The 25,962-nt window shown below is 59.5% G+C and overlaps 2 protein-coding genes across 10 annotated transcripts in view; one reads left to right on the plus strand and one right to left on the minus strand.

Moving 5' to 3' along the window:
* The window catches only part of MAP4 (microtubule associated protein 4), a 60,248-nt gene extending 41,493 nt beyond the window's left edge, over positions 1 to 18,755 (plus strand). For 3 of the 8 annotated variants that reach the window (XM_041470229.1, XM_041470230.1, XM_041470226.1), the window contains 8 exons: positions 42 to 101; positions 613 to 932; positions 2,624 to 2,746; positions 4,474 to 4,566; positions 8,600 to 8,681; positions 11,838 to 11,950; positions 13,206 to 13,383; positions 13,506 to 18,755. In XM_041470229.1, the coding sequence (XP_041326163.1) occupies positions 42 to 101; positions 613 to 932; positions 2,624 to 2,746; positions 4,474 to 4,566; positions 8,600 to 8,681; positions 11,838 to 11,950; positions 13,206 to 13,383; positions 13,506 to 13,513 (977 nt within the window). In that variant the 3' untranslated portion in view covers positions 13,514 to 18,755. The remainder of the gene's footprint in view (positions 1 to 41; positions 102 to 612; positions 933 to 2,623; positions 2,747 to 4,473; positions 4,567 to 8,599; positions 8,682 to 11,837; positions 11,951 to 13,205; positions 13,384 to 13,505) is intronic. The other 5 variants (XM_041470225.1, XM_041470231.1, XR_005955375.1 and 2 more) reach the window with 4 other exon arrangements.
* A 764-nt stretch (positions 18,756 to 19,519) lies between these two features.
* Positions 19,520 to 25,962, minus strand: part of DHX30 (DExH-box helicase 30) — a 31,726-nt gene continuing 25,283 nt past the window's right edge. For both annotated transcript variants that reach the window (XM_041470215.1, XM_041470214.1), the window contains 8 exons: positions 24,214 to 24,420; positions 23,812 to 23,893; positions 23,112 to 23,305; positions 22,879 to 23,038; positions 22,485 to 22,642; positions 21,935 to 22,038; positions 21,717 to 21,856; positions 19,520 to 21,212 (listed from right to left, as the gene is read on the minus strand). In XM_041470215.1, the coding sequence (XP_041326149.1) occupies positions 20,977 to 21,212; positions 21,717 to 21,856; positions 21,935 to 22,038; positions 22,485 to 22,642; positions 22,879 to 23,038; positions 23,112 to 23,305; positions 23,812 to 23,893; positions 24,214 to 24,420 (1,281 nt within the window). In that variant the 3' untranslated portion in view covers positions 19,520 to 20,976. The remainder of the gene's footprint in view (positions 21,213 to 21,716; positions 21,857 to 21,934; positions 22,039 to 22,484; positions 22,643 to 22,878; positions 23,039 to 23,111; positions 23,306 to 23,811; positions 23,894 to 24,213; positions 24,421 to 25,962) is intronic.

Below are 25,962 nucleotides of genomic sequence, written 5' to 3' on the forward strand. Positions count from 1 at the left end.
GCTGCAGGGATCTCCCCTGACCGCTGTGTTTGTGTTGGCAGCCATCAAGACAGACACGAAGCCGGCAGATGCCAAGAAACCCCCTGCAAAGTCTCCCTCAGGTAACCGCTCACTTCCCTCCTCACCTGGACTCAGGGAAGTCCATCTGGGAAAAGCCTGCAAGGCCATCGAGCCCATCTGTCCCCAGCACTGCCAAGGCCACCCCTGACCCTGTCCCCAGTGCCACATCCACCTGGATGTCACATCCCTCCAGCCATGGGGATTCTGTGCCCTGGGCAGCTGTGGCAGGGCTGGACAGCCCTTTCCAGGAAGGAATATTCCCAATATCCACCTGAACCTCTCCTGGCACAGCCTGGGGCTGTTTCCTCAGTCTGAATCAAATCCCCTTTGCTGGGGCTGGGGTCATTGAGGGGTCCCTGTACATTTCTGGGAAGGGCGGTGTCCCAGGCCGGGCTGGAGGGGACATGGAGCACCTGGGACAGTGAAGGGGTTCCTGCCGTGGCAGGCTGGGATGAGCTGATCTTTGAGTCCCAGCCCGTGCTGGGGGTGTGTGACCGAGGCAGCTCCTGAGCCCTGTTCCCCCCTTCCCTCCTGACTGCTGCCATCCCACAGCAGATTCCAGCCGCCCCAAGAGCGCTCCCGGCGGTGCCACCAAGAGCAGCGCCACCACTCCTTCCCCCGCGGCCTCCAGCGTGCCCGGCGCGGCCCCCAGCCGGCCCAAGCCCAAAGCCACGGCTCCCAAAGCCGCCACGGCCTCCACGGTGTCGGCGGACGCCAAGAAAGCCCCGGCCAAGGCCGCGGGCAGCAAAGGCAGCGCCGGAGCCGCTCCCCGGGCGCCGCGCCCCGCCAGCGCCGCCGGGCCCGACCTGCGCCACGTCCGCTCCAAGATCGGCTCCACCGACAACATCAAGCACCAGCCCGGCGGGGGCAAGGTGAGCCCCGCTCTGTCCGCCTGCCCGGGCTCCGTGCCGGGCTCTGCTGGGCTGGTGGCTGTGTCCTCGCTGCTCTCTCGAGCTCCTCGCTGGGTCCTGCTGGGGCAGAGCGCGGGGTCCCCCCAGAGCCAGCCCTGCCCCAGAGCGGGAGCCCAGAGCTCCAGTGCTGCTCTCCTGCCCCAGGGCCTGGCACACGAACACCCTGTGCCGCCCTCAGGCCTGTCCGTAGTCCAGCCCTTTGCCCGTAAGGAGCCGTACAGAAGTGGAATAGTGCTCTAGGATGAGGGAAATGTGGGTTGCACAGCACCTTTCCCAGGCCCAGCTCATCAGGCCCGAAGCTGACGTTAAATGAGTCTTTTGGGATTCCAGTGGTGGGCATGAGGAGAGGGTAGAGCTGGAAAACCATTACCAGAGAGGAAACCTGGGGGTCTCGCTGCCTCTTAATGCCCTTAGGTGGCACTTCCACCATCAGCAGGTCCCATGGAAGGGACAGAGGTGGGATCCACCTGCTGAGCACTGAACAGCGTGGCTGTGCGGAGCACAGAGCCCTGCTTAGCTGTTGTGTAAGCCCAGCCTTGGCCTGGCCACGTGTGTCAGCAGCAGCCAGAGGGCTGTGACCCCCCCAGTGGGACACAGATCTTTCCATTCTCTTTGCTGCAGCTCTGTGGTGCTGAATAACCCGGCCCAGAACTTTAATCTGCTGCCAAGGGAGCACGTTCCATGCTGGGAGAGCTTTAATCTGCTCTCAGGCACATTAAAGTCAAGGGCACTCCTGGCTGGGTGTTGTGTGTCCCAGACAGCATCGATACAGCATGGATTTATCCTCAGAGCCAGCAGTCTCCTGGCTGTGCAGCAGCTCAGGGGACTTTCATTTGCATTTAATTGCACTGTCCTTGATTTTCTAAATATTTTCATAGAGTTATTAAATCCTAACAATTGCCTTGTTAAGCAAATTGTCCTTTTTGTAGTCTTATTTACACTGAGCTGGTTTTAGAGTCTGAGAATTGTTGTAGTGTTGGGGTTTTTTTGTTCACTGGTCTTTAGGTTAGTGAAATACAAAATTTATGCTAAGCCCCCCCAAAAATGCAGGTCCTGCTGCACTCCCTGCATCTAAACTACCAAAACAATGGATATCCTCGGGTTGCTAAATTTTTGTGAAACCTGTGAATTTTCCTTTGATTTTCTGCTCAGCTGGACTCTCTGGGTGCACCTGCCCTTTGGTAGATAAAAACCAAAGGAGCTGCTGAGCTCCAAGGCTGAGGGCAGTGTGCTGGGTGGGAATCTGAGCTGGGAGCTCAGGGTGTGTGTCCAGCAGAGCCCCCAGAGCCCCAGACCTGCCCTGGGTGTCTTCACCTCCCAGACCTGCACCGCCTCCTCCACGTGAAGGAGCTGCTCCTGCTCTGCTCTTGGGCTCCCCAGGGATTTGGTTGGATTTTTTTGGCAGGATCATTGTCCTGGGGTGGCTTGCATCCCGAGGAAGGGCACCAGGAGCTTTTTGAGAAGTGCCCTGGGCTGGGCACTGCCGTGCCCTCGGTGTCACCGCTCCTGGGCACGGATTGTCCTTGACCTGGGAATCAGAGCCTGCAAGGAGTTCTCCTGGGTCAGCTCTGCAGCAGGTCCAGCCGTGTTCCCGTGCTCCTGGCCACACTTGTGCTTTTGCTGGTTGAAATCATCCCTTTGTCTCCATCCAGGGGAAGGTAGAGAAAAGGCCAGAGTCAGCCGCCGCCGCGCCCAGCTCTGAGCCCAGCGCGGGCACTAAAGTGGCTCCTAAAGTGGCAGCAAAAGAGGGGGTCCCCAAACAGCCCAATGGGAAAGTGAGTTGCTTTCACACTTTTCTCTGGGGGAGATGAAGGAAAACGTTTCCATTTTGAGTCACTGTCCCTCCTCTCCAGCTGTCCTGCTCTCTCCTGTCAGTGGCATTGTTCCTCGCACAGACACTTCCCCTTCTCTCCCGTGCACCCTGAGGTGTTCCCAGGGAAATTCCTGCAGGGAGGGACCTTCTCCACTCCTGCTGGAGAGCTTTCCAGAGCAGTGTCCTCCTGTTTCACCTCCAGGTTAATACAGGGTAACTTGGAGTCAGAGGGTTTCCCTTAAACCAGTTCTTCACACACAGAACCAGTTTGTAACGAGGCAGAGAGGTTGAGTTCACAGCAGCTTCATTCAGGACTGCACAATATGTAGGAATTCACATCTTCCCTGCAATATTCCCAGCCCAGTAGTACCAAAACTCTGTAACTCCAAGCCTTAGGCCATCACCACTGGATGGGTTCCTCCAAAGTGCCAGTGGATGGTGCGAGGTGGGAGTGGCACAGTTTCATTCCAATATTACCAGGCAGGAATGGTCAGGAATGAGCAGGATTTGTACCTCTAGGGAGTCAGTGAAGCACCCCACACTCCATGGCACAGGTGTGTTCCCAGAGCTGCTGTTCTGAGTGCAGCCTTTCAGAGCTGGCTGAGGAGCTCTGGGAGCCTGCCCAGGTGAGAGTGTTGGGTGATCCCTGCTGTGCTCCAAGCTTTCACCTCTTGTAGGAGCCAGGATCCAGCTGGGGCTTGCTTGTGCTGTGGTAAATAACTCAGCTCCAGACCAAACCTGTGTTGTAACTAACCTCTGTAAACACTGGTGTCTAACCCAGTTACTGCTGTGAGTAGAGCTCACCTAAACCACTCCTCTTGCCTTAAAAGTCACAGACTCCCTGAGGCTGGAGAAGCCCTGTGAGATCATGGAGTCCAGCCATCCCCAGCACTGCCAAGCCACCACCAACCACGTTCTCACACCCCTAATCTGAGTCAGTGTGAAGGAGAAACCCTTTCATTAACCTAAGACTCATCTGAGCTCATTCCACTGAAGGTCATTCCACCTTCAATAGAAGAATGTTTCTCAGACCCAGCTGTACTGCCCAGGGCTTTGGAGGGACATTACCCAGGGCTGGAGCCAGTCCAGGTGTGGGCATGGAGCAGCTCACAGCGTGCTGGGAGTGGTGCCTCTGGGGGCTGGCTCTCCCTGCTCTGGAACAGTTCTCAGCTGTCCTGGAACCCTCCCAGGAGGCTCCTGGGCCATGGACAGTCCCATCCCACCTGGCTGTCCCTGCTCCAGGAGGTTTCCAGGCCCTGGGTAGTCCCATCCTGTCCCTCTGGGCTGGCTCTCCCTGCTCCAGAGAGGTTTCCTTGCCCTGGGTAGTCCCATCCTGTCCCTCTGGGCTGGCTCTCCCTGCTCCAGAGAGGTTTCCTTGCCCTGGGCAGTGCCATCCTGTCCCTCTGGGCTGGCTGTCCCTGCTCAGGGGGGTCCCAGGCCCTGGGCAGTGCCACCCCAGCCCACCCCAGGGCTCTGCAGGGTCTGTCCCCGGGTGCTCCCAGCCTGGCACTAACACTGTCTGTGCAGCCTCCTGTCCTTCACTGTCTCTCACTCTCCTCCTTGGTGGCTTCCCCCAGCACTGGTCGAGCTGCTCAGGGTCCCTGGTGCCCCAGAGCCCTGTGCCCCTGCAGAATGACAACTCTAACCAGTCCTCTTCCCTTGTGTTGTTTCCGTTCTGTGACGTTCCAGGTCCAGATAGTCTCCAAAAAAGCGAACTACAGCCATGTTCAGTCCAAGTGTGGTTCCAAGGACAATATTAAGCATGTCCCTGGAGGTGGGAATGTAAGTATGGCTCTGGGCAAGCTGTGTGTCTGCTAACTCCTTCTCTCTGCTGCGGTGGTGTGCCAGCCCCAGGAGTGCTGTGCTGAGGCAGGAGCCGTGGCAGAGCCCCAGGGCTGCTGGACACAGCTCAGGCTGGAGGATTCTTGCACTTCTCTGGGGCTGCCAGGCTGAACTGTGGCTTTGTTTCAGTACAGCTACAGCAGGGCTGGTCCTGCTCTCTGGGCTGGCTGTGACCCACACAGGGGTGGGGACGTGGCTGAGCCTGGGACTGAGCTCACCCCCTGACCTCCCTGGAGCCTGCCTTTCCCAGAGCTGATCCATTATGGCCTGGCAGTGCCTGTGACTCTGCCCTGCCTCACAGGGCCAGCTGGAGCCACACTCATTCACTCCTTGTTTCATAAAAGGGACTTGGGAGCAGGCAAAGACTCCGGGACTTAACCTTTGAGCTGAGATTAATTTCTAAATTTAAAGGCTGCTGGTATCTCTGGCAGCAGGGCTGAGCTTATTAAAATAGAAAGTTAATCTGGTGGTGTCTGCAGCTTGGTTTGGGGTGTTGGGTGTTCCAAGTGTCTGCCAGGCAAGCCAGGTTCACTGTCCAGCCCCTACCAGCATGGTCTGGGGGCTCAGTCACTGGGGCACATCTGTGCTGCCCTGCCAGACCTGGGCCGGGCTCTTGGCACAGGGCAGGTTCAGCAATGCAAAGTTTGGGTGGCTTCAAAGACACTGAAGGACCTGAGCCCAAGGAAGTTTGTTCTGAGGTGTTTAAATATCCTGGGCTCCTGAGGAGGGATGGCCAGCTGCCACATCTGTGAGGTGCCCAGGGTGTCTGGTCAGAGCCTGGTGCAGTGACACAAACCCTGCTCAGGACCTGCCTCTGGAGCCAGCTGGGGACCATTTCACCTGGGAAATCCATGTCCAGCTGGCTGAACCTCTACATGACTGAGTTTTCCACAAATCTTTGCAAGTGGCAACCAAATGTGGGTTCCTGACAGCTGGTTCCCTCCAGGGTGGCCAGAGATGCTGAAGTCCCAGCTGTGCCACTGAACCCAGGCTGCCTTCCCACATCCCTGCTCTGGGGATTTGGGATTTGTGGTTCTCTGCTGTTTCCATGATGTACACCATGTTTCTGGGACTGTTTCCCATGGAAATGCCCCACAGGATACCTGGCCATGCTGGCCTCGAGCCCTGGTGTCCATGGGAGCCCTCGGGGGGTTTGAGCCCTGTTTCTATTCCTGCTGCCCCCAGCCTGAACCAGACTTGGTGGCAGAAGTGCCTGTGGCCACACTGGTGACAGCTCTGGGGCAGCTGTGGCACTTCCCTGCCCGTGCACTCCAAGGAGCTGTGCTTTCTAAACCACTTCAGTGTTCACCTTCAGCTTGCTCAGCCTTTCAGGAGCCTCACAGGTCCTCTCCTGTTCTTTCAGCACTGGGGCTGGGATGTGGGGGATCTTTCCTTGCCTGATTAACTGTGTCAGTGAAGTGTCCTTCTGCTCGTGAGTCACCATCCTGTCCTTCCCTCTGCACTGCCAGACATTCCCAGCCCTGGGGACAGCTGTATCCCTGCTTTCTTCTCCTCTTCTCCTCTCCCACACTCTCCTTTCACCACTGCAGTTCTGCTCCTTGCTGCTTAAGCAGCTCTTTATTCTGCCTTTTCTGAGCCAAAAGCTCATTTCCAGGCTCCAAATGCTCCCAGAGCAGCTCCAGGAGAGCATTCCCAGCCCTCCAGCACAGGCAGTGTGGATGTGAGTGCTCAGTCTGTCTTCCTAAAAAATCCTTTCTTATTTTTCTTTTATTCATTTTTGTATCTTCCCACTCCCTTTGGAGCACTGTGATGTTAGTGATCTCTTCCAGGATGTTTTCTTGCTCAGGTAGTTGTGATGATCACCTCTGATGGAATTCCCAGTGTTTAATTCCCAGGTGGGTCTGTGCCTTCAGTTAGAGCTTTCAGGAATCCTGTGGACAAGTGTGTTGTGCTTTAGAAACAATTCCTGATTGAGCTTTAGGATTGCTCTGGTAGAGGTGATGGCCATGGAATGGTTTGGGTTGGAAAGGACCTTAGAGACACTGAGTGCCACCCCTGCCATGGCAGGGCCACCTTCCCCTGCCCCAGCTGCTCCAGCCCTGCCCAGCCTGGCCTGGGCACTGCAGGGTGGGCACTGTGCTGCCCCAGTGGCTCCAGGCTGCCCATTCTGCCCTCTGCCCAAGGAGACCATTTCCTCTCCTTGCCAAGATTCCCCAGGAGCTTGCCCAAAAGCAGCAGCTGTTGTTGCTGCCCACCAGAAGTACAAACATAGCTCAGTTCCTGGGGAAAAGGGTTGGATGGGTTTTTGTTTGGTATTTCCCACTCTCAGAACCACTGAGGTTGCAAAAGATCTCCAAGACCATGGAGTCCAAGCTCTGAGCAAGGTTGCTGTTCCAAGAAAGCAGAACAGAGGTGGATTTCACAAAGTGCAGCCAGTGTCTGTGGGTGAAGGAGGTTTGGGAAGGAGTTTGGAGTCCCTGAGCTCCCCTGGCCTTGGGCTTGGCTGCACTGGGCCGTGGTCAGAGACACAAGAGCTAACAAGAGCTGAGGCTCTCTCCACCTGAGCCAAACTCCAAAGTTTATTTCTGGCACCACACTCTGTGCTTGGCTCTCCAATGCAAAGCCAAGGTGCAGACCCAGCTCCTGCTGGAAGTGCTACAAACAGACCCTTCCCTGAGGGTGGCACAGTTTCATCTCAGCTCAGGAGTCACAGCTGGCAACAAACTGCAGGATTTCCAAGTGCATTCTGTGAAATCAATTTAATCTCAGCTCAGTTCTGAGCGAGCAAGGACTGGTGATTAAAGCTGTAGTAACTTCACTCCTGAGAAAACCAAATCAGGGTCTGTGACTGACCTTGGCAGGGTGTCACTGAGCTGGGGACGTGGGACCTGGCAGGGGCTCAGCTGGGCTGTCCTGCCCCCCCTGCAGCATCCAGGGGCTCCTCCCTGGGCACACAGAGCAGGAGGATCCCTGCTTCCCTGGGAGGAGTTCTGGCAAATTCTCCTGAGAGCTCTCAGTAAACTCCCAGAGCAGCTGGTGGTCAAGGAATTCTTGTCACGTTGGAAAGGAAATCCTTGGGTTTCCTCTGTGAGCTGACCTGGGGCAGAAGTTCTGAGCCTGCAGCTCCAGCTGTGGCTGCTCTCAGCCCTGGCCTTGGTCTTGGAGAGGGATGGGTTCCTGCAGCAGTGCATTCCATCTGGGCACCAGGATCCCTCTGAGAATTCCAGACTGCTTGGAGTGCAGGGACCTTAAGGATGATCCAGTGGCACCCTGCCATGGCAGGGACACCTCCCACTGTCCCAGGCTGCTCCAAGCCCTGTCCAGCCTGGCCTTGGGCACTGCCAGGGATCCAGGGGCAGCCACAGCTGCTCTGGGCACCTGTGCCAGGGCCTGCCCACCCTCACAGGGAACAATTCCTAATTCCCAGTATCCCATCCATCCCTGCCCTCTGGCAGTGGGAGCCATTCCCTGTGTCCTGTCCCTCCATCCTTGTCCCCAGTCCCTCTCCAGCTCTCCTGGAGCCCCTCCAGGCCCTGGCAGGGCTCTGAGCTCTCCCTGGAGCTGCTCCTCTCCAGGCTGGACAGGATGGTGCAGAGCAGGGGCTGGAGCTGTGGCACAGCCCTGCAGCAGGGCTCCCTGAGGTGGCCCCAGCCCTGGTGGCACTGCCCAGGCCATGGCCGTGTCCCAGCTGGGCAGGAGCCCTGTGGGGACCCTGGCAGCAGGGTTGGCTTTTATTGTCCTGTTCCAGGGCTTCTGTGTCCCGTGGCTGTGCTGAGCTCAGCCCTGTGCTGTTCTGTCCCTCTGTCCTGCTGTCTGTCTCAGCTCTGTCTCACCTTGGCCCCTGGCTCTGGGTGACCCCAGGGTGGCCAGGAATGCCAGGCAGGATTCTGGGAATCTGCAGGAGGACTGAGAGCAGGGACACAGGCTCACAGAGCACAGCCTGAGGTGCCCTTTGGCCTCCAGAGTCTGAAGGGGTTTCTCTGTGCTCAGCTGCTGCTTTTTGTCTCCCCAGGTGCAGATCCAGAACAAGAAAGTCGACCTTTCCAAAGTGTCCTCCAAGTGTGGATCTAAAGCAAATATCAAGCATAAGCCAGGTAGGAATTTTGCCATTTCCTCCTTTGTCTTTAAGTTTTGTCCCTTAAATGCAGCCCTGGATTGGGACTGGAATAGTTTTGGGGGCTTGCTGCTTTCAGGGGATGTCCCCAGGGCTTCTGGAAATTCCTAAAAAATGCTTCTTCCACAGTTCCTGGTGGTTTTAAGAGCAGAGAGGGGGATTAGACATGTGGGATGTCCTCTTGCCTGTAAAGATAATCTACAGCTTTGACTCATTTCTGCTTTTCCTGCTCATTTGAGAAGGAAAACAGGAATGCTTCCATAATCATTCCAGGAAGCTTCATCCATGCTCACAGAGGCTTTGGGGCACCTGGAACATCCCAGGATGTTCGTGGAACGTGGCAGGATGAAGGGAATTCCCTGCAGTCCTTCAGATGAGCCTTGAGTCCCCAGCAGCTCCTGCCTCATGAAACCCTTCTGGCCCCTGGGTGAATTTTCTGGGAGGAGTGTGGGAATGACCTGCTCCCTGCTGGGAACACAGCAGTTCCTCTGCCTGAATTCCTGGGAATCTCGGGTTTGTCCCCAGCCCAAGGTGCTGGGAGTGGAGGCCCCAGGCTTGGCCTGAGGGATGGTCACTTCAGTGTCCTTGAGCTGATGGTCACTTCAGTGTCCTGGCGCTGATGGTCAGTTCAGTGTCCTGGCGCTGATGGTCAGTTCAGTGTCCTGGCGCTGATGGTCAGTTCCGTGTCCTGGTGCTGATGGTCAGTTCCGTGTCCTGGAGCTGATGGTCAGTTCATTGTCTGAGCTGATGGTCAGTTCAGTGTCCTGGTGCTGATGGTCAGTTCCGTGTCCTGGTGCTGATGGTCAGTTCCGTGTCCTGGTGCTGATGGTCAGTTCCGTGTCCTGGTGCTGATGGTCAGTTCCGTGTCCTGGTGCTGATGGTCAGTTCCGTGTCCTGGTGCTGATGGTCAGTTCCGTGTCCTGGTGCTGATGGTCAGTTCCGTGTCCTGGTGCTGATGGTCAGTTCCGTGTCCTGGTGCTGATGGTCAGTTCCGTGTCCTGGTGCTGATGGTCAGTTCCGTGTCCTGGTGCTGATGGTCAGTTCCGTGTCCTGGTGCTGATGGTCAGTTCCGTGTCCTGGTGCTGATGGTCAGTTCCGTGTCCTGGTGCTGATGGTCAGTTCCGTGTCCTGGTGCTGATGGTCAGTTCCGTGTCCTGGTGCTGATGGTCAGTTCCGTGTCCTGGTGCTGATGGTCAGTTCCGTGTCCTGGTGCTGATGGTCAGTTCCGTGTCCTGGTGCTGATGGTCAGTTCCGTGTCCTGGTGCTGATGGTCAGTTCCGTGTCCTGGTGCTGATGGTCAGTTCCGTGTCCTGGTGCTGATGGTCAGTTCCGTGTCCTGGTGCTGATGGTCAGTTCCGTGTCCTGGTGCTGATGGTCAGTTCCGTGTCCTGGTGCTGATGGTCAGTTCCGTGTCCTGGTGCTGATGGTCAGTTCCGTGTCCTGGTGCTGATGGTCAGTTCCGTGTCCTGGTGCTGATGGTCAGTTCCGTGTCCTGGTGCTGATGGTCAGTTCCGTGTCCTGGTGCTGATGGTCAGTTCCGTGTCCTGGTGCTGATGGTCAGTTCAGTGTCCTGGCGCTGATGGTCAGCTCAGAGCCCCTGGCTGGCCCTTGGGGACGTTTCTCCAGCCGGGAGCGCTGCCTTGGCGCGAGGGCCAGAGTTCAGTGCCCGGCTGGGAACAAGCCTCTCGGGCTGCTCCTTGCCCCCTGGCAGTGCCCTGCAGGTGCCCAGATGCCAGGTGGGAGCAGGGCACTCCCTCCTGCAGGAGCCCCTCGCTCCGTGCTCGCGGCGCTGGGAACGCGCTGCCACGGGCGCGACCTCCGCGAGTGACAATCGCCGCCTTGTCCAGGCCTGATGAGAGCGCTGCCACCCTGCCAAGGCTTCGGCTGCCTTTGTGGCACCAAACCCCTGGGTCTGCACCGTGCCAGGCTTCCAGAGCAGAGCTGAGGGTTTAATGATGTGCCTGGGAGGCAAAGCTGTGCTTAGCGAGACTTGAGCTGGGCTTTGGAGAAGCTGCTGGGATGTGGACTGCAGCCAGGGAAAGGTGGCCCTGTCCCTGCAGGGGTTGGAATCATCCTTAGGATCCAGGATTCCAGTCCGTGGGTTCGTGCACTGGTTTGTCAGTAAAGGAGGCAGCATTGTGACCAGAGGGATGGAGCATTTCCCCTGGGAGAAAGGCTGAGAGAGCTGGGATTGTTCAGCCTGAGAAGGGAAGAAGTTACTTCCAAAGGCCTGGAGTGCCAGGACAAGGGGAATGGCTTCCCACTGCCAGGGGGCAGGGGTAGGTGGGAGACTGGGAAGGAATTGTTCCCTGGAGGGTGGGCAGGCCCTGGCACAGGTGCCCAGAGCAGCTGTGGCTGCCCCTGGATCCCTGGCAGTGCCCAAGGCCAGGCTGGACAGGGCTGGGAGCAGTCTGGGACAGTGGGAGGTGTCCCTGCCATGGCAGGGGTGGCACTGGGATGATCCTTAAGGATCCTTAAGGTCCTTTCCAAGCCCATTCTGGATTCTGTGATTAATGGGAATCTATCTATTTCTAATTCTATCTATTCTATCTATATCTATATCATCTGTATCTATATATCTATATCTATATCGAGGAATCTATTTATATCTAATTCTGCAATCTATTCCATTCTGGAAAAATCTTGCTAAAATTCTGAGCCCTGTTTGTGACCCCCACGTTCTCCTGCAGTGCTCCTGCAGGTGTGTGCCAGAGGAGCTGCCCAGGGATGCCAGGGCTGGAGCAGCAGGGGGAAGGGGTGAGGAGGGGAGGAGGGCAGGGACACAGAGGAGCAGGAGGTGCCCTGGCACTGCTGAGTGCACAGGTGGCTGGGCAGGGACAGGGACAGGACTGGCACCAGGGAGGGACGGTGGGGGTGGCATTTCACACCTCTGCTGGAGGAGGCAGCCTCAGGAGCAGATCCAGGGAGGATCTCTCCAGCCTGTCTGGATGTGCAGCATTCCCCAGGGCCCTGTTTGCTGGCACGGCTGGAAATCACCAGCTTTGGTCTGCCAGAACTTTTCCTGAGGCAGTGACTGTGGAACTTGTCCTGTCCCTCCTCCAAAGGGTCCCCAAGGGCTCCTGGGTGGGACTGCTGGGGGCTTCCCCAAACTCAGCCCTGCTCCATGTCCCTGCAGGGGGAGGAGACGTCAAAATCGAGAACCAGAAGCTGAACTTCAAGGAGAAGGCCCAGGCCAAAGTGGGATCTCTGGACAACGTGGGGCACTCGCCGGCCGGAGGAGCCGTCAAGGTGAGGGCAGGGATCTGGCACAGCCAGGGAATGGCTTTGGTCCAGTTCTGGTCCTTCTGCTGTGCTCCTGCTGTGCAGCTCCTCCAGCACAGCCTGGCACAGCCTCCTTGCTTGTGAGGCCTCTGCTGTGCACCCCAGGGTGGGGATGGAGCCCTGGGTGAGGCTGGAGCCCAGGGGGAGGATGGAGCCCTGGGGGAGGATGGAGCCCAGGGGAGGATGGAGCCCAGGGGAGGATGGAGCCCAGGGGAGGATGGAGCCCTGGGTGAGGCTGGAACCCAGGGGGAGGATGGAGCCCAGGGGGAGGATGGAGCCCAGGGGGAGGATGGAGCCCAGGACAAGGATGGCTGGAAAGGAGAGAGCTGGACCCACCTCGGGTGCCTGACCCTGCAGGGCATTCCCAAGGGCTGGCACTGCCCATCTCCATCCTTCCTCCTGGAACCTGAGGGCAGGGATCACTGCAGGCTGTGAGCCCAGCAGAGAGGGTGGCAGTGGCCATGGCCCAGCACAGGGCTGGCAGGGGCCTTCACCCCCAGTGAAAGCTGCTGAGATCCACGTGCTCTGTGCTGGGGGAGAGCACCTGTCAGTCCTGGGAGCATTTACAGATCCATGGAATGCCCTGAGCTGGAAGGGGTCTGTCCAGCCCAGTCCTTCAGCCCTGTTTGTGGGGGTGAGAACAGAGCACAGCTCTCGTGGCTGATTCATCCCTCCTCCCACAAGAACACAGACTGTCCCCAGCCTCGGCTCTGCACGCTCCGGGTCTGGCTGCAGCAAAGGGACATCTGTGCCCAGGGAGGGGACATTCCCTCCCTGAGGGATGTGTGGGCCTGGCACAGCCCCAGGGAGCTGGGAATTGTGCTCAGGAAAATCGTGACACCCCTACAATGGCAGGGACACCTCCCACTGTCCCAGGCTGCTCCAAGCCCCTGTCCAACCTGGCCTGGGACACTGCCAGGGGTCCAGGGGCAGCCACAGCTGCTCTGGGTGTCCCCAGGTCATGATCCAGTGTCAGAGCCGTGACCCCATGCCAGAACACGGGGGTTTGTCCCTGGCATTCCCTGTGCCGGCTGTTCAGGCTGCCCAGCTGTGCTGCAGCTGAGCTCCGGGACCGAGGGCACTCGGAGGAGCTCCAGGGCCCGGGGTCCGTCAGACCCCGCAGGGCCGGGCAGGATCTGCTTTCCCAGGAGCGGAGATTCCCGCTGCCATCTCCTGCCGTCCCTGGCGTGGCTGTTGACCCGTGCCCGCGCTGTCGTTGCAGGCGGAGGGCGGCGCGGAGCCGGCGCAGCTCCCGCCGGCCAACGGAGCGGGGCCGGGGCCGGGCGAGCCGCCCGCGGGCCCCGCGCTGCGGGAGAACGGCGTGGGGCCGGGCCTGGCCGCCCTCAGCACCGCCGACCAAAGGGAAATGCAGAGCCTCGACACTCACATCCAAGAAACAAGTAAGTGCCGGCGGGGAGGGAGCCCGGGGGAGGGAGCCCGGCAGCCCCCGACCGCTGCTAGCGACGTCTGCAGGGTTGTCGTGCCTTTCTTTTAATTCAGAAAATTGCCTTTTATCTTCCAGGCATCTAATGATGACATTATGGTATCGTCTTCCATTCCCCTCCTGTCCCTTGTCTCCTCCTCTCCCCGTGTCCCCTTGTCCCCTGCCCTTGTGTCGCTGCAGATTGAGTCTCACAAGCTGACGTTCCGTGCGAAGGCCAAGGCTCGAACAGACCACGGAGCGGAAATCGTCGTCTCCAAACCCCCCACCCTTTCCAGCAGCACCTGCCCCCGGCGTAGCACCTCCGCCAGCGACAGCCCGGGCTCCGGCGCCTCCCCGCCACCGCTGCCGCCGCCGGCCGCGCCCTCCCAGCAAGGCTTGTGACCCCCGGCCCCGCTCCGCGCCCCGGGGACCCCAGCTTGGCTCTCTTATCCCGGCTCTGGCTTTAGGTGGGAAGGGGACGATGTTCTTGGGCCGGGCCGCTCCGGAGCGCTCGGCCCCGCCCGGGCTGGGGTCCCTCGGCGGCCGGGCGGGCCGGGCAGGGCTCCCCTCCCTCCATCCTCCCTCCCTCCCTCCATCCCTCCCTCCATCCCTCTCCGTGCCCTCCCGCTGGCCCGGGGACTCTCGGGTTGCTGCGCCTCGGGGCCGAGCGGGCAGAGCAGAGCCCCGGGCGGGCCGAGGCCAGGCCGAGTTAACAGGGATAAGCTGTGATCTTTCTTTCTGTCTCTTTTTTTAACCCCTTCCCTTCTCGCCGCTTCAGTTTCTGCCGCCTGTGGGATGCTGATAAATCCCCTCCACACTCGTTAGGCTGTTTTAACTGTTGACTTGAACCTTTTATTCTTTGTGACGAAGTGTTGATGATTTATGGTGTTCGAACCCGTGCTAAGTTTCCTTTTCTCTTTCCTTCTTTTCCGACCCGTAGGAGAGTAGGGACATTTAACCGCTGCTGCCGTGCTGGCTTCTTACTGACATATCCAGCCGTTGTAACTTCTTTGTTGTTGTTTGGGGTTTTTTCTTTTTAATATTTTAAAACGATGGAGCGAGTTCATGGGATTAAGCCATGTCCGGAACGAAAGGCACAGGAATGTGTAAAGGGCAAACTTGCTGTGAGAGCTCAGGTGGAGCCTGTGTTGACCTCGAGATGTGTAATTGATGCTCGAGATGCGTTAATTGATGCTCGCGAGCCCTCCCCGGGCGCCTTCTGCCGAGGTGGTTTATTTATTAACGGCACGGCCGAGCCCTGGCATTTCTCCCGTTTTTCCAGGGCCGAGGCTGGAGGAGCAGGAGGGCCGGGAGTTGCGAGGCTGCAGCAGGTCCGTGGGGGTGTGGGGAGCGTGTGGGGGTGTGTGGTTTTTGGGGTGATGATGGGGGACCCGAGCGAGCGCCGGGATGAGCAGGGCCTGCAGGGGCAGGGAAGGGCAGCGCTCATCCCGGGGCGGCAGGGCAGGCTTGGTGCCAGGAGTCGCAGCTCTGACTAGGAAGGAGATCGAACCACTCTTGGAGCTCCTCGTTTCAAATGACACTAAAGAAACGAAATGTAAATAAATTAAAACAAAAGAAAAGTGTTCTTGGGTGGTCAAACTAATTTAAAGAAAAAAAAAAAAAAAAGGCAAGCAGAATAACAAAACACTGGGATCAAAGAGAACTGAACCAGGCGTGTGCTAAGGGGGGCTGCTCCAGGAGGGGACAGAGGGAAGCCTGCAGCTTCTCGTGCTTGTGGGAGTGTTTCTTTGGGAAGCCAACAACGACACGATAACCCGGAATCTGTATTTACACACAAAGATTCTTATTGCACTTGTATTTTTTATATTAAAGTTTGCATGGTTTCTAATAAAATGGCATTAAAATGTACTAGTTTGCATCAAAGTCGTCTGGTAGTTTCATAAGTGCTTTTTCATCTGATTACAAATTTAAACGATGCAGATTTGCACCTGAAAGGGGCGGTTATATATACCCAGAGACCTCCCAGTGCTTCCCTTCCCTTCCTCCTCCTCCTCCTCCTCCTCCTCCTCCTCCCCCTCCCCACCTTCCACTCCCCTCCGCATCCCTGTGATCCCGGCCGGGGAAGGCGGCCGTGCCGTCGCTCCCTGCCCTCCCTGTGTCCCGGTGTCCCGGAGCAGCCCCCGGCCCTGGCTCGGAGGAGGAGCTGGAGGCGGCCCCGCTCCCGCCCTGCTCGTTCCCTGGGTGCCGGTATATATCACTGCCCTCCCGTGACGCTTCCTTCTTTCTGTACTGCTAAATTCCACACACCAGCTTCAGCTTGGCAGCCTTGCCTTTGGTTTGGTTGATTTTTTTTCCAACACTTGAATTGAGGGAAAATTAGAAGGAGAGGAGAGGAGCAGGGTGAGCCCCTGGGCAGGACGGTGAGCCTGGAGCCTGGTTCCCAGGCTGGAGCCTCCTGGTTCCCGGCCTGAGAGCAGCCAGGGTGGCCTTGGCAGGGCTGGAGCCGAGCTCCAGGCTCACAGCCGGCAGGGAGCAGAGTTTGTGCTGGGTGGAGATGTTCGTGGGCAACCAAAGAGGCGGCGGAGGCTGAGATGTCGCGTTTGTCTTGCTGCTCTTCTGGGGCACCCCAGGCCTCTGGTGGCCTGGGATGTCCCAGGATGAGATTCCCGGGATGTCCCAGGATGAGATTCCCGGGATGTCCCAGGATGACATTCCCGAGGTGTCCCGGGATGACATTCCCTGGGTGCCCCAGGATGAGATTCCCGGGATGTCCCAGGATGACATTCCCTGGATGCCCCGGGATGACATTCCCGAGGTGCCCCAGATGAGATTCCCGGGGTGCCCCAGGATGACATTCCCGAGGTGTCCCGGGATGACATTCCCAGGGTGCCCTGGGATGAGATTCCCGGGGTGCCCCAGGATGAGATTCCCGGGGTGCCCCGGGATGACATTCCCGAGGTGTCCCGGGATGACATTCCCAGGGTGCCCTGGGATGAGATTCCCGGGGTGCCCCGGGATGACATTCCCGGGGTGCCCCGGGATGACATTCCCGGGGTGCCCCGGGATGACATTCCCGGGGTGCCCCGGGATGACATTCCCGGGGTGCCCCGGGATGACATTCCCGGGGTGCCCCAGGATGAGATTCCCGGGGTGCCCCAGGATGACATTCCCGGGATACCCCAGGATGACATTCCCGGGGTGCCCCAGGATGACATTCCCGGGGTGCCCCAGATGAGATTCCCGAGGTGCCCCAGGATGACATTCCCGGGGTGCCCAGGCGAGGCCCCGGGCGAAGGGAGGCAGCCGGTCCCGGTTCAGGGACTGCAGGAGGAAGGCAAGTGGCAACATTGCACTTTATCTTCTGAGATTGCAAAAATCAAACGAGCCCTGCCCCGCTGCAAAGGGACAGTGACGTCACCTTCTCCCTGCGCTGCTTTTCTCCAATTTCCGATGATTTCCCGAGCGCGGGGCGGCGGTGGCTGCGTGCGGTGCCCAGGCTGTCCCTGCCCAAACCCCGGCCCAGCTGAGCCCCGGCCCGTGCTTCTGTGCCACTTCTCTAACACTTGTTGTGCCTGTGTTTAGCTGATGAACTAAATCCAGATACACTAGTTTGCCGTGGTGTTTCTAGGACAGCTTCAGTTTTAATACGGATTTCTTTTTTAACTTTATTTTGAGGAAGCGGCTGTACATATTGCTAGGCTGGGAAGGAGCCGTGTGTGCTGGGAATGACTTTAGTTTCCTGTCTGGAGAGGTGGGATGAGCTGGGTAGTGCTGAGACCTTAACGCTGCTGGGGCAGGGGCTGCGGGCGCCGGTGGCTCCATCGAGGGCTGGAGGCAGCAAACCCGGGGGGAAGCAGGAGCCGAGCTCTGAATGAGATGCAAGTTGAATGTACGCGTTCCCGTCCGGCTTTGGCGCACTGCGGGGCTCTGGGCTGGGCAGGGGCTGAGCGGGGCCAGGCGGGCGCCGGTGGCTGGCTCCGGGCAGGATGCTGGCGAAGGCTTTGCAGAGCTCGGGGCGAGGAGCGGTGCCCTGGAGGGGCTGAGCTGCCCAAGGGCTGGGGGAAGCGGCGCGGCCGGGTGCGAGCTCCATCCCGGCGGGGCTGAGCCTCCCCGGGCCGGCAGCGGGCGGAGCCCGGCGCCTCCCGGCATATCAGTGGCATACACACACAGTTCTTTGGGCTTTTTGTACTGTTAAACAGCGACATTCAAGTAACCGAGTTCGTGGGCTCGAGGCCGCGGCCGCCCCAGGGCGCGGCTCCCGCTCGGCTCCCGGCCGCAAACTGAATGTAGTTTTTCTACGCTGCCCCCGCGCTGTCCCCGCGTAGTGTGGTGTGTGAGAGGGGCCCGGGCCCTCGCGTGTTCGTGTCTAGGCAGAATTCCTGCTTTTCTTGGAGCTTGGTGTCGGTGGCGTTCTCGGGGTGACGGGGCTGCCCTGAGGGCAGGGCCGAGTCCCCGCGGAGCCGCGGCCCGGCTGAGGCCGAGCGGCCGCGGCGGAGCTCAGCGACCTCCAGGCTTGGAGAAATGTCCCCAGGGCCGAGCGGCCTCCAGGCTTGGAGAAATGTCCCCAGGGCCGAGCGGCCTCCAGGCTTGGAGAAATGTCCCCAGGGCCGAGCGGCCTCCAGGCTCAGGGGAAATGTCCCCCAAGGCCTGGTGGCCCGCGGAGCCGGCGGGTGGGGCGGGAGAGGCCCCGGGCGGCAGCAGCAGCATGGAAAGGGCTCTGAGGGGCTCCGGCTCTCCCTCCTCCCTCCCCGCCTGAGCCCGGCCCGGGCAGCGCTCGCACGGGTCCCGCCGGCCGAGGTCACCCACGAGGCCGCACCGCGCCCCTGCCGATCCCCGCTGTCCCTCCCGCAGAGCACCGAGCCGGCAGCGAGCGCAGTGACCGCGGGTGGGGGCGTGCGGCCGGGCGGGAGGGCTCGGGGCAGCGCCCCGGAGGGCGATCCCGGCCCTCGGCTCCCTCCGTGGTCTCGGGAAGCCACTCAACCTCTCTGCCTCAGTTTCCCCATCTGCAAAGGTGGGGGGGATTCAATTTTACCTCACCGGGCTGTTGTGAGGCGCGAGCAGCGCGTGACGTGTTCTCTAAATGTGACGTGTTATTATTATTTTGTGTCATAGGATTATTCTGCAGGGCGTGCCCGAGGAGGGGGACCGCGCTGTCCCTGCCGAGCTGGGGGAGGCGGGGGCCGGGGAGGGGAGGTCAGTGCTGGGTGTGAGACAGCAGCTCCGGGGCCGGGCAGCGCCCCCGGCCCGGGGGGAGCCCAGCGGTTCCTTCTGCCTTTGTGTCTCCCCTCCCCGGGGGCTGTAAGAGCGTCGTCTCCTTAGCAACATTTCCTGACTTGATGTTGTGATTCTTACTATTGTAAAGGGTTGAAATAAAGCTTCTAGATGTTCCTCCTCAGGCTGCTGTGGCTCTGTGGGGCGGGAGGCCGGGCGGGGGCGGTGGCACAGCCCGGGCCACCCGAGGTGGTGCTGGCAGAGCGCTGAGGAAGGCGCTGAGGGAATTTGGGTGTGTCTGATTTCAGCCACAGGACAATTCCCATCCCTGGCTTTGCTCCGCAAGGCTGGGCTCAGAGGGGAGGGGGCTTTGGGCTGACATGGGCCCATGGCACAGCAGCTGGCACAGCTGGCACAGCCAGAGGTACCAGCACCTCCCAGGAGGTGCCCCTGGCCACTCACGCAGATGAAAGAAAAGGTTTCCCACCCTGGCTTGGACCTGACCTGAGACCCCAAACCGGACTGTGACCCAAGTTCCAGGTCCCGGTGCCTGGAGCAGCAGCTCCTGTGCCCTCCTTGAGCGCTGCTGTGGGAACAGCCCCAGCTCCAGCCACGCTCAGCTGCCCCAGACACGGGCACAGGAACACCCTGGCTTGGCTTCCTCACACGAGGCAGCTCTGGGACACCCTGGGCTGGTTTCTCCAGGCACCAGCAGCCCCAGGACACGTCCCCCCAGCAGCCGTCCCTCAGTGCCAGCCCCCTGTGCCCCTGTCCCCTCGGGGTGGCTGGGGTCGGTCCCCCACAGCCCCAGGGCAGCTCTGCACCGCTCCCAGCAGAGAAGGAGCTGTTGCTGCTCTTCCCTACCCAGGGAAAGGCACAAAATTCCAACCTTTGCAGAACAAAAAATAGTAAAAAAAAAAGAATGAAGAGGACAGAGGCAGTTCCTACTCTATCCCTTTTTATTGTCTTTAATCTATGTTGTAAAAAGATCCAGTATCACATAACAGCCACGGAAGTATCCCAATATCACACTAGTTCGGAACCATTTAGACAATAGCTTAGTCTTTTTTTTTTTTTTGTCCTTTTTTTTCATTTTTTTTTTTTAAACCTGCTGGAAGGGAAAACCATACTGCCCATTATACAGGCCAAAAGAAACAAACACTGGTCAAATAATAGTGACAACCTCAAGCAAGTGAAATGAAGATGAGCAGTTCGGAGTGACCCCAGGCTGCAGGACTCCAAGGGCGTCCCCACGGCCGGGGCAGCGGAGCCTCGGGAGGGCCCCCGGGCCTTGTGCTGGCACAGCCCGGCGCCCCAAAGCCCATGAGCAGAACTTAAATGGTAGAACTGGGAGAACCAAAGGGTGGCCCCGGGGGGCGCGGGGCAGGAGCCCCAGCGCCATGGAAACGGCCTCGCTCCCATTCCCGGCTGCAGGTACAAAGAGCGTAAGAAATGGGAATAAAAAGAAAGGAGCCCAGGCCCCGGGGGGCACAGCCCTGGGCCCGAGGGCTCCCGTTACAAACCCCGACCCTCACAACAGCCCTGTGAGGTAGGTCACTGTCTTCTTCGGACAGAGAATCCAAGGCAAAGCTGGGATTAAACTCCAGATTCCTCAGTGAGTGCTGTGCCTGTCGCAATCCTCCTTCCACAGAAATATGGTCCCTGTTCATAGAAAACAAAGGTTTTGTGCCTCTGCTCCTGGCTTCCCGCAGGAGCGGCGCTCACAGGCAGCCTGGCAGCTACAATCACGTCCTGTGTTGCACAAGGGACAGGGATTCGGCCTCCTCCACGTAGGGAGAACAGGAATTTAAAAAAAATCATAGGAACAACGCAAGAGGACGAGAAGTACAGGCAGGTTGGGAAGGACGAGTCACATCTCACACTCAGACGCCACGACTGTGCTGGGGCTGGCAGGGCCCCTCGGATCCCGCGTGGAATTCCCGTCCATCCGGTGCTTTCGGGGCTTCCTCCATGTGGAGAGCGGAGAGACGACGATCAGCGATCCCTTCCCTGCCGGAGCTGCTGCATCCACGATCCTGGCACAGCCGGGACATCCGTCCTCCTCTTGAGCCCCGAGCGGCTCTGGCCCCGTGGGGAGGGGGCAGAGGAGGGCCCGCAGCAGCCGTGGCCTTGCTCCCGGTCAGGGACGAGCGGAGGAGGCGGGTGGGTGTCCGCGAGCCGGGGTCCGTCGGCACTCCCAGTCCATTCCCGGCGGGACTGCGCTGCTCTTCCCACGCGGTGACCATGCACGGAGCCGACAGCAGGAGATTCAGACAACATTAATCTTCTAGGATGGAGAGAGATGACTTCACAAGGGATAAATAGAACTTTATTTAAATAAACATTTGTGAACATCTTTATACAAATTACAAGTCCCCACACGAGGCTGCAGCTCCGCCTACGAGCCGAAGCTGCCGGGAGGGCCCTTGAGCAGATCCACCAGGATGTCGAGCAGTTGGCTGTGCTGGTGGTGCAGGTCCCCGGGGATCGCGGCCATCTCGTAGCACAGGCACGTCTCCACCATCTTGGAGAGGGACACGCGGAAGTCGCGCAGCAGGCGGATGGTGTAGGAGTCCCCCTCCAGCACCAGCAGGTCGCTGTCCGTCAGGGACACCGTCGCTCGCCAGCCGTCATCTTGGGGGAGGGAGAGCGCGTCAGGGGGAACGGGGCTGCTGGGGCTCCTCGGCTGCCCCTGAGGCAGCTCCTCCCCACACTCGGTTTAGCCGGTCCAGGGACTCGGCTGGGCCAACAGCTCCACAAAAGCCAGGCGGCTCTGAGCACACTCTGGGATCCTCCTGGTTTCCCACAGGAGGTGACCGATGGCACAGCCCTACTGAGCTCGTGGGCTAGCGACCGACTGCAGCACTGCCAAAACCCCACAGGCTGAACAGACACATCCCCAGGGACAAGTGGGATCCTGCCAGCTCAGCTCCTTGCCCCAGGATGATCAGGCACAGCCCTAAGGCTCAGCCTGCCAGGGCTGTCTTTGTCTCCCTGCAGAGCAGCAGCTGGGAACAGCTCACAAACCATCACCTCCATGGCCCCGCCACAGCAACGCATGGCCAGCCTGAGAGCCTCGGGAAGCAGGAACTGGGGCCAGGGAGCAGCTGGAGCAGGCTGGGTGCCCTGAGCACTCACCTCGCACGTGGATGTCGGTGTCAGTCATGAGCAGCACGGCCAGTGGGTGCACCTGGGACGAGTCGCGCACGAAGACGCCGCCGTTGGACTTGACGGCCATGAAGTAGGTGAGCCAGCGGCTGTAGAGCTTGGATGCCTCCCTGCAGGAGCAGCTCTGTCAGCCTGGCCAGGCCTGGGCACAGCCACCGCCCCGTGGGACCCCCTCCCCGATCACCCACCTGTTGATGGTGGACTTGTGCAGCAGCACGGTGCCGGCCTTGGTCCGGTACGCGTAGCTGTTGGGCTTGAACTTCCCCTGGCGTGTCACCTTGCCTTGCCTCACCTGCCACGGGAGGGGACTGTCACACACCTGCACCAGCAGCAGCCCTAACAGCCACAGCTCCCTCTGACAGAGGGAGGGGGATGATGTCCCTCCACTCCCAGGAAGTCCACGGGTTAGTGGAGCGTTCCTGGGGTAACCACACCTGGCAGTCACTCAGTGCCACCAGAGACAACAGGAGGAGGAAGATGCCACCTCAGGCAGCAAACAGGAGAAAAATGCCACTTCAATGGCTCCCAAACCCAGTGATGAGAACCTAAACATGGACCCACACAAGCTGGGGTGGCCACTCCCCGTGAGCGGGGATCAGGGACAGCACTGGAGCACAGGCCGGAGCCCAGGGCAGGACACTCACTCCCAAGAGAGCAGAAGCTTCTCTGGCACCTCAGCACTTCCCGGTGCCACCTGCTGTGACAGCCCCCCCCAGAGAGCAATGGCAGTGGCAGTACCTGGATGAGGTTGGGGTAGAGCCCAGCCATGAGGACACCCTTGACCAGTTCCTCCTCCTCACTGTACTGGTTACACACAGACGAGGGCATGGTACAGTCAGACGGGGATGACACCAGGAAGGCTTCATAGAGATTCTCAGAGAACTGCTTGACGAGGCCTGGAGGGAGGAGACAGCCCCAGAGGTGAGATTCACCCTCTCCTTCCCCCCGTGGAATGAGTCACCTCAGCAGGGCAGCACCACCCGGGCTGGGACAGGAGACCTGTCCTGGGCCAAAGCCAGACCCTGCCTGGTCCTGCGGCTGCTGGCCCAGCACAGCCCATTTGTGCCCCGTGTCCCTCCCTGCGCAGCAGCCGCCCGAGGCCAGGGCAGGGGCAGGAAGGCTCTGAACTCACCGTTGATGAAGCGCAGGCTGGGCCCGTACAGGTAGTAGTCCTGCAGGTAGTTGTCCCTGGCACGGCTGTCCCTGCGCCGCAGCACCTCCTCCCAGCCCGCCACCGCCCGCACGAAGGCCAGGTGGTCACTGCCGCTCTCCCGGCTCAGCACGGCCTTGGCCTGGGACAGGGACACAGCTGAGCCACGGGCAGCCCCCGGCCCAGCTCCCCTCCTGTGCCGGGGGGCTCCTCACCTTGTCCACCTCGGCGCGGTTCTGCAGGCTGCTGCTGAAGGGGTCCCGCGTCAGGCACGACACGATGACCAGCAGCGGGTGGAGGCAGCGGTAGATGGAGGCCAGCACGATGGCCTTGGCCAGCCGAGGGTCCGTGGAGATCTGCGCCAGGCGCTTGCCCAGGGTGGTCAGCGCTTCCCGCTGGTCCAGCACTCCTGCAGGAGAGCCACCCGTGTGGCACATCCATCAGCTCCCAGCACAGCCAAAGCAGGGGATGGGGGAACTGCCGGGGCTGGGAAGATTTGGGGTGACCTCCAGAAGAGGCACACGGACAGGGGCCTGCAGTAAGCACCCAGAGCCCCCCAAGTTCAGCTGAGCTCAGGACACAGAAACTGCTGTCACAGCCACAGGAGCATCCACAAGGCCCAGCCCTGAACTCCAGATCACCCCTTCCTTCTGTCCCTCAGCCATCAACTCCAGATCACCACTTCCCTTCTTTCTGTTGCCTCCCCTTTATTTTTTTAACCTTAGAAAGTTATCCCCGGTTTTTATGCAAAGCAGGGTGGGAAATAAAACAGCACAGGGCACGTCGTTTGGGGAAGTCACTGTCAACTGCTATCCAGGGACAATCCTGCCCAGTCTGCCCCACAGCAGCCTGTGCCAAGTCCCACTCCCCAAGCTGAGACAACAAACATGTTTCCAGGACACAGAATTAACTCACCAATCTCCTGCAGCAAGATCACGGCTTCATCCACAGCTTTGATGTCAGGGCTGTCCAGAGCCTTGGAGAGAAATTCAACTGCCTGCAACACAGCAGGGGAAGGGAAAAGGGAAAAAGTGAGCCAGTTTCCCATACAGTGTGAGAGCCATCGGGAACCCAGACTGCAGCACAATTCCCTCTTTGTTTGCCTCCAGGGATATGACTCAGCCCTCTCCATTCCTTCAAGCTTCCAGACACACTCTGTGGTCTCAGGGATCTACACGTTTCCTGGGCTGAACTTCCCTGGACAGCACCATGTTTAGCAAAGCACAAACCCAAGCCATCAGCACTCTGGGTTCTGCCTACTCCTGTCCCTGGGGCTCCACGAACCCCCTCAGTCCCCGCAGCCGGTGCCGTGCTCACCGTTTTCTCTGGCATGTGGATCTTGGCCTGCACCACCAGGTTCTCCAGGGGCGTGCGCAGGATCTCGGGCACCTGGTAGGTGGGCATCTTGTCCAGGCGGCTGCGCGGGAACAGGTGGTAGGCGAAGCCCGACTGGCAGCGCCCGGCGCGCCCGCGCCGCTGCACCACGTTGGACTTGGACACCCACACGGTCTCCAGGCAGGACACCTGTGGGGACAGCAGCAGGGTGAGCCCTCCCACAGCTCTGGTCAGAGCACAGAACCCTGGACTGCTTTGGGCTGGAAGGGACCTTAAAGCCCATCCTGTTCCACCCTGCCATGGCAGGGACACCTCCCACTGTCCCAGACTGCTCCAAGCCCTGTCCAGCCTGGCCTTGGGCACTGCCAGGGATCCAGGGGCAGCCACAGCTTCTCTGGAAAATCTATTCCAGCCCCTCCCCACCCTCCCAGCCAAGAATTCCTTCCCAGTATCCCATCTAACCCTGCCCTCCGGCAGTGGGAAGCCATTCCCTCTTGTCCTGTCACTTCAGGCCCATATCCAAAGTCACTCCCTTTGCCATCTTTCCACCCAGCCAAGAGAACTCACACTGAATGGTCCCAAAGGGCCAGGGAAGCCCTTCCCACTCTCCTGCCTCAGTGCAGTGCCGCTCTCTGTCCAGCAGCAGCTCCGGGCTGCGTGGATGGGACCCAGATGCCACCTGCTGGACACCTGTCCCTGTCCCATCCCGGGGCTCCCCATCCCAGCCCTGCCTCAGGGTCTGCATTCTGAACTGGCATAAAACTGGGCAAATACCAAAGGGCTGGGTTTAAACCAGAACTGCTCCAAGGTGTGAATGGCCACCTGGCAGCCCATCCTGTTCCACCCTGCCATGGCAGGGACACCTCCCACTGTCCCAGACTGCTCCAAGCCCTGTCCAGCCTGGCCTTGGGCACTGCCAGGGATCCAGGGGCAGCCACAGCTTCTCTGGAAAATCTATTCCAGCCCCTCCCCACCCTCCCAGCCAAGAATTCCTTCCCAGTATCCCATCTAACCCTGCCCTCCGGCAGTGGGAAGCCATTCCCTCTTGTCCTGTCACTCCAGGCCCATATCCAAAGTCACTCCCTTTGCCATCTTTCCACCCAGCCAAGAGAACTCACACTGAATGGTCCCAAAGGGCCAGGGAAGCCCTTCCCACTCTCCTGCCTCAATGCAGTGCCGCTCTCTGTCCAGCAGCAGCTCCGGGCTGCGTGGATGGGACCCAGATGCCACCTGCTGGACACCTGTCCCTGTCCCATCCCGGGGCTCCCCATCCCAGCCCTGCCTCAGGGTCTGCATTCTGAACTGGCATAAAACTGGGCAAATACCAAAGGGCTGGGTTTAAACCAGAACTGCTCCAAGGTGTGAATGGCCACCTGGCCCTGGGAGATGATGTTCTAGAACACGGGCAGAGGGATGTTGCCACAATTCCTTTTCCCAACAGCAACAGCAGCACAGTTGCCTTCACTTTGTTGCAAAGGTGTACAAATGAGCCTTCCCAGACTCAGGGCCCAGCACTGCCAGGAATGGGCCTGGGGGCAGCAGATCCCCCTTGGAAAGATGAGCAACAGGGACTGGGCCAGGAGAGCTGGAAACAAGAGTAGGATCTAACAGGTCAGGACTGCCCTGCGAGGGCCAGCAAGAGGTTTTTGATGAAATCATAGAAAAAGGCTGAAAGCAAACAGAGAAGCTACTGGTGTTCTGTAGTGAAACAGAGTTGGGAATGGAGGAGGA

Source organism: Pyrgilauda ruficollis, unplaced genomic scaffold, assembly GCF_017590135.1.
Source record: "Pyrgilauda ruficollis isolate IOZ18807 unplaced genomic scaffold, ASM1759013v1 scaffold242, whole genome shotgun sequence".
Classification (NCBI taxonomy): domain Eukaryota; kingdom Metazoa; phylum Chordata; class Aves; order Passeriformes; family Passeridae; genus Pyrgilauda; species Pyrgilauda ruficollis.